Source organism: Pyrus communis, chromosome 1 (genome assembly GCF_963583255.1).
Source record: "Pyrus communis chromosome 1, drPyrComm1.1, whole genome shotgun sequence".
NCBI lineage: Eukaryota > Viridiplantae > Streptophyta > Magnoliopsida > Rosales > Rosaceae > Pyrus > Pyrus communis.
The window spans coordinates 6,517,967-6,526,038 of record NC_084803.1 but is presented as its reverse complement, the minus strand read 5'-3'; the positions used below and the strand labels follow the sequence as shown (position 1 = coordinate 6,526,038).

The following is an 8,072-nucleotide window of genomic DNA, read 5'->3' as shown; positions in this document are numbered from 1 at the left end:
ACCACTTACATCGTTTACATTCCAAGCTAAATGTTTTTTTTTTTTTTTTAGATTAATTGCTTATGGAAGGGCTAAAATGCTTATTAAGAACCGAAAGTGCTTATGATTACGTTTAACAGAAGAAAATAAATTTTTTTTGGGTCATTGAAGCACTTTCAAGTGATTGAAAAAACTTTCGCTGCTAGCCTTGAAATGTATTAAACATGAATAACAGAGTTTGAACATGGATGTAATGGATTGAAGAAGAAGATCCTAACCTCAAGGGAACTCCACCACTTACATCGTTTACATTCCAAGCTAAATGTTTTTTTTTTTTTAGATTAATTGCTTATGAAAGGGCTAAAATGCTTATTAAGAACCAAAAGTGCTTATGATTACGTTTAACAGAAAAAAAAAAAAATTTGGGTCATTGAAGCACTTTCAAGTGATTTCGTGAAAAGTACCTATTTTCAATCAAATTTGTGACATTTTATAATAAAATCACTTGTGGCTAGAACGTTTTTAGCAAAACTGTTTCCACAAAAGCAAACCAGCCTCCCAAATTCCACTTTTTGGGGTCTAATTAAACAATCAAATTCTGTGTTTTTTTTTAACAAACAATATATATACTTAGGAGTGGAAGAGTGCGCTAAGCCTCACAGTAGACTAGCAATAATGTAGTTCAAGTTCGCTTTTGGCGAAAATCGAATCTATAACCTCCCACTTACAAGTGTCTTTCATGAATTACTGTCATTCATCCTATCACCTTTTATCGTATTATTTAAGTAGGATATCCTATTAGTATATGTTGACCTGAACGTTTTGGTAACTAAATCTCCTTTCAATTATATTTTGATATCACGAGGATACAGTTCCATGTAAGTATACATGTGCTACCATTAACTATACATGTGCATATAAAGCCATAAACTACAATATTGTATTTTTGGGCAAGCCATAAACTGCAATATTATATTTTTGGGCAATCCATAAACTGCATTGAATAAATGATATGATATGCATAACACACCTTACGACAGTTACTAGATCTATAAATGTATATACGCTACATATACAAGAACCTCTGGTAAGAGAGAATTAAATAGAGATCAAACCATGGCATCAGCACCATCAACTCCCCATGTAGTAATCTTCCCCTTCATGGCTTACGGCCACACTCTTCCATTACTGGACCTCTCGAAAGCTCTCTCCCACCGGAAAATCAAGGTGTCCATCATCACAACTCCATCAAATGCAAAATCAGTTGCCCAACACCTAGCAAACTACCAAAATATAGACTTGATTGAAATCCCATTTCCCACCATCGATGGCCTTCCTCAAGGTTGTGAAAACACCTCCCAACTTCCATCCATGGCTTTCTATGTCCCTTTCCTCATGGCCACCAAAAAACTCCAAACCCCTTTCGAACAAGTCCTACAAGGAATGAGGGAATCCAAATCCCTTCCCATTTGTGTCATCTCTGACTTCTTTTTGGGTTGGACTCTCTCTTCATGCAGATCCTGTGGGGTCCCTAGGTTGGTTTTTCATGGCATGGGGGTCTTATCAATGGCTATATGCAAAGCTGTGTGCGTGCACATGCCACACACGAAGGGGAAGTCGGTTTTCGACCCCATAGAGTTGCCAGGTCTCAAGCTTCCCTTTGATCTAAGTGTCTCGGAGTTACCTGCTCAACTCATTCAAGCAACTGATGAGAAGGACCCTTTTTCTCGATTCATAGACGCTGTGGGAGAAGCTGACATCAATAGTTGGGGGGTTATTGTGAACAGCTTTGAGGAGATAGAGAGCGGAACTGTTTCTTCATTTGAAGCTTTCTATGAAAATGGAGCTAGAGCTTGGTGTTTGGGACCTTTGCTGTTGTATGACAAAGTTGAAGGTGTTGAGAAACACATCAGCCACAACCAACCCAGCAAGTTAATGCAATGGCTCAATGACCAAGTGACTCTAGGCTCTGTGCTATATGTCTCGTTCGGCACGCAAGCAGACTTGTCAGATGCTCAACTTGATGAAGTCGGCTTGGGCTTGGAGGAGGCCGGGGTTCCATTTTTATTGGTGGTTCGATCAACCACGTGGTCTCCAACAAATGGACTTGAAGAGAGGATGAAAGGTAAGCCTTGTTATGATATGAAATTTCAGTATTCTCCTTATTATATCGAATCATGTATTTTTAAAGAGTAACGGTATTAGATAGAATATTTTTTAGATATAGTTTTTAAAGTATATTTAAAATAAATGATTTCCGCACACCTTTTTATTTTTATTTATATCTCTTGATTTTTTTTTTTTTTTGATTATTCAGTCTACATGCTAAAATTCTGATATGTTTGATCTTGATATATTTGTGACTTTTGTCAATAATTTTGAATCCAATACATTAAGAGAATTGTTATTAGCACTCCAAAATTTTCATTCTATACTTCTTACAAGTGTATTTTTCTTTCTAATTATAGAAAGTTTAAAGTGCAAAATGAGATTTTTAGAATGTCAATAACAATTTCCTACATTAATGTTATGTTAATATTTTAAAACTTAACTTTGAAGGTAAGGGATTGATCGTAAGGGAATGGGTTGACCAGCGCCAAATACTATCACACCGAGCAGTGGGAGGGTTTTTTAGTCACTGTGGTTGGAACTCAGTGCTTGAAAGTATATCTGCCGGAGTGCCAATCTTGGCTTGGCCTATGATAGCTGAGCAGTCTTTGAATGCTAAGCTTATTGCCGAAGGACTTGGGGCTGGACTTGGCATTAGAAAGAGCCATGATTTGGGGTCAGGAATTGAGGTTTCGAGGCAGGCAGTTTGTGAAGGAGTGAGAGAATTGATGGAAGGAGAGAAGGGAAGGGATGCAAGGGAGAGAGCACAAGCTTTGGGAAGAGTAGCTTGGCGTGTGGTTCAAGAAGGTGGTTCGTCCAATCAAGCCCTACAAAATCTTATTGACCAACTATGTGCATGTTATGCTCAATAGATTAGATTAGTTCGTCTTATCCAAATCTCAATTCCGAGAAATAAAAAACTTCATTGGAGGATATGGAAGTGTACACATGTGTGCAACATACTAAAACAATTCTCGATTCTCTTATGTTATTCGATTGGAAATTTGAATTGCCGATAAAGTAATTTTTAGTATAAATGATATTTACATTAATCGACGTTAAAGATGAGAGGGAGAGTCTAATTCCGAGACACAATGAATTAAAAAAAAACCCAACCATCAGCTCAAACAATCCACCACTTGCAATTAACTAAAGCTATCCATCTTAACTTTTGTACTTGTACATTCTGCAAGGGATGGGAGAAAGTAAAGGAGTGTCTCAACAGTAACCACCACGGGAACCAATGGTTGGAGGTGAATTCCAGACTCGTATTCCACACGACACGTTCTGGGTTCAACTCCTGGAAATGGTGAATCGCACAATGGTGGCCAAAAAGAAACTGAAATACCTATGTGAGTCTTTCCTGACCTTGAAAAAGTGAATTGCTGTGACGAAGCTACCAGCTAGTTCATTTTTAATAATATAATAAAAAAAGGGGTGTCTCAACAATGGAGTGTCCTCCTTTATGGGCCTTGACTGGTAACAATCCATCTGTAGTGTCCTCCTTTAAGCACAAACCTTCCGAACATGCTGGTGTCTCAACATGATCGAGTGAGGACATCTGTCGAAACCAACAAGCCTGCCAGAGAACTCCCCTTCCGGTTCCCTTACCACCACTCGAACACCCCTAATCCCCAAACACGCATCGAAAGCACCATCGTAGTTGATCCGTGAGAGGTGGACATTGGCAAAGACGCTTTTGGGTACTGCACTCTGTATAATTTTTAGATAATACTTTCATCATTCCTACTAATTAAAAAGGAAAGTTCTCTTTCTCTGATGTAAAATTATTTCATTTATCGAATTTCAAACTGTTCATTTTATCATCTTTTAAAGAAGTTTATAAAAAAGCTAATTCGATTTAAAGACCAGTTATTACCAATCTATACATGTCGACCAAATTGATAGTTATGATAACAAGTAGCATTCTTGTGATAAAACGTTAATTCTTTTTATTTAGATGAATGACTAAATAGTCTTCAAATTGAATGAATTTTCTAGAGGTGATATTTATTTGATAATAATAATAAAAAAAGAACTATTCCGGTTATGACGTTTGTTCGGTGAAATAATGTTACATTAGGAAGATAGAAGATTTTGCTCCTTAATGGGAAAGAGAAATGTATTACACGAAAGAGGTGCAGTCCCGCTCACTTAGCTGAGTGAGACTGCATCTACAAATTTTTCTGAGGGCCTATGTAGCAAAAACAAATTTGGAGGGGCCAATTCAAGATTTTAAACTTTATAGGGGTCGTTAATCAATTAGCCTCTTATATAAATTCCAAAACCTCAGTGACCCATCCCCAAAAAAGTCGAACCGAGTAAAGGAGCTGCTGCTAGGGTTTCTCTCCGTCTACTCGGCACCGCTCAAGGTTCAGATCTCTCTCTTTCTCTCTCACTCTTTCCCCTTTCATCCCTTCTATTCAGTTCGATTCTTAATGCCCCAAATCTCTAAATTTTGGTATCAATCGCTGTTAATTTCTGATTAAAATTGCAGAATTTGTTCTTTGCTAATGCTTTTTAGCTTGTGATTTCACAGCTTGTATCGAAGAATGTCTCGTGTGTACGTGGGAAACTTGAGTCCTCGAGTTTCCGAGGCAGATCTCGAAGACGAGTTTCGTGTTTTTGGAAATATTAGAAGGTACTTTGCTGTTAAATTTTTGACCTTTTCGTCTAATTTACTCGCAAATGCTTAAAGTTTTGTTATTTTTATGGAGGATGATTGTTGATTTTGCAGCGTGTGGGTTGCTCGGAGACCACCGGGTTACGCTTTTGTTGACTTTGATGATATTAGAGACGCTGAGGACGCAATCCGTGGATTAGATGGTATGTTTATGATTGGGCTGTTGATTGCTTATATGGGGTTTTCGTAGCTAGTTTATATCATTTGAATCCGCCATAAGGGAGAAGCATAAGTTCATGAACAACTTTGTGTTTGTGAAGAAGCATAATTGAGCTCAACAATGAATGATGGGTTTCTCTTTCGAGATGCATGTTAAAATCTTCCTTAAGGAACATTGGTTTTTCATGAATTATGCGTGTTCAACTAGGGCAAGGTTTTTTATTTATATAACGTGGGTCACCTTAGTTTGAATTTCCGAAGTTTTTGCAATGTGAGATTTCTCCATCAAGCTAATGCTCATCATATAATTGTGTAATTTTGTAGAACAATATTGACACCGTTGCTTGAGTTGTGAGCATTATGTTTTCCTCATCTAGAAGTGTGACTTGTGGTCTTGCTTTTTATGATGCACCGTTTTTTTCTCTTTATTTTTTCTGTTAATCCTTTTACTTGTGTATTCATTGGTAGGTCTTTGGTTCTGAATTTGTTGAACTAGTAAATAGCGAAAAATATGTTGGCAAGCTGCCCCTTCCTAATGGAAGGAGACGGTCTCATGCCTTCCTTGAAATTATATTTTCAGCTTGTTTGTGATTCGTAAGATGGTTTTATTTTAACTCATTTAGAGCAGCCTTCTCGTCGGGTAGTTTATATGCTATTTTTCTCTCTTTGTTTTCCGGTGTTTTAACTTTTGCGAGCTGTTAAATGTTTAGATTTTTTTTTGGAGCAGGTAAGAATAACTGGAGAGTTGAGCTTTCACACAACTCTAGAGGTGGTGGTGGTGGTCGTGGTGGAGGTGGTCGTGGCCGCTCTGGCGGTTCTGATTTGAAGTGCTATGAGTGTGGTGAGCCTGGGCATTTTGCTCGTGAATGCCGTCTACGTGGTGGTGGTGGTGGTGGTGGTGGTGGAAGGCGTCGTAGCCGCACCCCTCCTCGCTATCGCAGAAGTCCTAGTTATGGTCGCAGGTGAAGTCATTTTGCCAGATATTCCTTACTTAAAATTCATTTTATTTTTCTCTCGGTAGTTAGGTAGGTAGTTATCAAACAAGTTGTGTTCTGGTGTATTAGGTATTGAAAGCTGGCTTTCTGGATGCAAGTTCACAAACATATCTTATACTAGCTGTTAATCTAGGTTGGAGATGATTTCTCTTATCTAATACCTTTTGACATCTCTCTACTGTTAAACAGGAGCTACAGTCCTCGAGGGAGATCCCCAAGACGTCGCAGTTTGACACCACGTGGGAACAGCCGCAGCAGGTCCCCACCGTACCGTGGGCGGGAGGAGTTGCCTTATGCCAATGGGTGAGGTTCCTTAACTATGTTTTTGCAAAATTATTAAACCCTAGTTCTACAGCATGAAACTGGTTGTGTTGGAAGGATGACTTTCCATTTGATTCATGCCATGATGGTATATGTCCTTTGCATGCTTACATTAGTTACTGTTCCAAGACTTGGATGGTAGAGCATGCCAGTAGTAAGGTTGGCATTGCTGATTTGTCCTCTGACATCTGGGTGCTGAATATTTGCAGCAATGGTCTGAAGGATCGCCGCCGAAGCAGGAGTTAAGGAGTTCATACATGGCTACCTGGCGTTGTTTTAGAAGATATACTGGGATTAAGTGTTGTTTAGTTTGCTTGGACATCAGCACAACTATGTTTAAATTGGGGGACGCCCTCAGCCTCTACTGTCTCTCTGATTTGGTTAAGTTCCTTCCTTTCTTAACTCTAGCTGGTTTTATTTATCTTTGCAAAATAGGCGTAGGGACAAGGATCTTAAAGGTAAAGTCGTAAACATTATAACTTTGTTTAAGAGTGTTTCTGAGAATGCTGCTAAAACTCGATGCTTTTTTCTTTGCTTTTTGTGTTGAGGTGTCGTCTGCTTCTTCTGCTTCATTGGTTTTGTTCTTCTGCACTCCCTTGGCCCCTGGGATTGTTGTGCTTCACTACTGCCCTGCTCTGGGATCTTCAATTTTGAATGGTTGTCGGTCCCAGCCGGCTAGAGCTTCAATTTTGTGTTTCTGCACTCTCCCGGGGATTTCTTCACTGCCCTGCTACTGGGATCTTCAATTTTTGAATAGTTGTGGATCCCAGCCTGCTATCTGCAGAGCTTCTATTTTCCTTGAACTTCGTCGGTAGCAATGCGCCTCCCTCAAACTACTATAGTGGCATTTGTTTAACTCTTACTTAAAAGGATTGAGCAGTGGGTTACGCGTCGAATGTTTATGCAGGTACTCACATCTGTTCTACAGAAGTTGGGTTGTTCATAAACGAAAGAGTTGTTTGGATTTTGCTTCTTCTTGAACTTTATATATAAATGAGTCGTTGCGTATGCATACGTGACGCCACTTTTTAGAGATTTGGTAGTGACAATCGTTTCTTAGACCCAACACCCATATTCTTGCCTTTGATCTTCAATTGGATACAAAAGTACAGAAACAAATTTGGTTCCAAGTGAAATCTCGACCACACCGAAATCCTAACCTCTTGTTCTCGTGGCGGATGATTTTATTGCTAACTAGCCGATGAGCACACATTTTTTGTGTCTATGAACAATTTCATTTTATTTTTTGTTTTTTTTATTAAGAAGTGTGATTAGTTTTTAAAATTTAAAAAAAACTATAAAAAAATGATGATGGGACAATTTCTTTTAATAAATGCATATTTTATCTTAATATTACATAATTACTGTTTTTGGTCATTTTTATGTAAATATTGTACATCAAAAGTGAGGGTAAAATAGAAAAAATAAAGATATGATTGTTATTTTATTAAAAAAAAAAAAAAGGTATAATAGGGATATCATTGTCATTTTATTAAAAGGTACAAAATTATTATTTTGCCCTCATTTAAATATTTTGTAATCAAAATAAGGTTAAAATTGAAAAAAAGGAGAAAAAAAGTTGACAAGGCTCTTCTCTTTAATAGAATAGAATAGATATATGTACACATGACAGCCTTCTTGTTGTATTCTAGTTTTTCCAGTTTAAAAAGATGAAAGGGTGTTGAAATATTTGGTAATGTCCCTATGCGTGTCGCACCATTGCAATTATAAATCTTCAAGCCAATCCTGTAAAATCTTCACCGTTGAATTGCCCGCAGTTTCAGATTAATTTTGATAGAAATTTTTTTTTTCTAATAAATTTGATT

General features: G+C 37.8%; 2 protein-coding genes across 2 annotated transcripts; both read left to right on the top strand.

The window, feature by feature from the left end:
* Nucleotides 1-1,007: 1,007 nt before the first annotated feature.
* LOC137717361 (UDP-glycosyltransferase 73B4-like) lies at nt 1,008-3,099 on the top strand. Its single transcript, XM_068456706.1, has 2 exons — nt 1,008-2,104; nt 2,539-3,099. The coding sequence occupies exons 1-2, from the start codon at nt 1,096-1,098 to the stop codon at nt 2,958-2,960; spliced, it is 1,431 nt and encodes a 476-aa protein (XP_068312807.1). The 5' UTR covers nt 1,008-1,095; the 3' UTR covers nt 2,961-3,099.
* A 1,295-nt stretch (nt 3,100-4,394) lies between these two features.
* LOC137740773 (serine/arginine-rich splicing factor RSZ22A-like) lies at nt 4,395-7,279 on the top strand. Its single transcript, XM_068480583.1, has 6 exons — nt 4,395-4,460; nt 4,628-4,729; nt 4,826-4,914; nt 5,658-5,892; nt 6,115-6,228; nt 6,456-7,279. The coding sequence occupies exons 2-6, from the start codon at nt 4,641-4,643 to the stop codon at nt 6,490-6,492; spliced, it is 564 nt and encodes a 187-aa protein (XP_068336684.1). The 5' UTR covers nt 4,395-4,460; nt 4,628-4,640; the 3' UTR covers nt 6,493-7,279.
* Nucleotides 7,280-8,072: the final 793 nt, after the last annotated feature.

Coding starts and splice junctions, on each gene's coding strand:
- LOC137717361 (XM_068456706.1), top strand. CDS start 1,096: ATGGCATCAGCACCATCAACTCCCCATGTAGTAATCTTCCCCTTCATG. Junction 2,105..2,538: donor ACTTGAAGAGAGGATGAAAG/GTAAGCCTTGTT, acceptor TTAACTTTGAAG/GTAAGGGATTGATCGTAAGG.
- LOC137740773 (XM_068480583.1), top strand. CDS start 4,641: ATGTCTCGTGTGTACGTGGGAAACTTGAGTCCTCGAGTTTCCGAGGCA. Junction 5,893..6,114: donor AGTCCTAGTTATGGTCGCAG/GTGAAGTCATTT, acceptor ACTGTTAAACAG/GAGCTACAGTCCTCGAGGGA. Junction 6,229..6,455: donor GAGTTGCCTTATGCCAATGG/GTGAGGTTCCTT, acceptor GAATATTTGCAG/CAATGGTCTGAAGGATCGCC.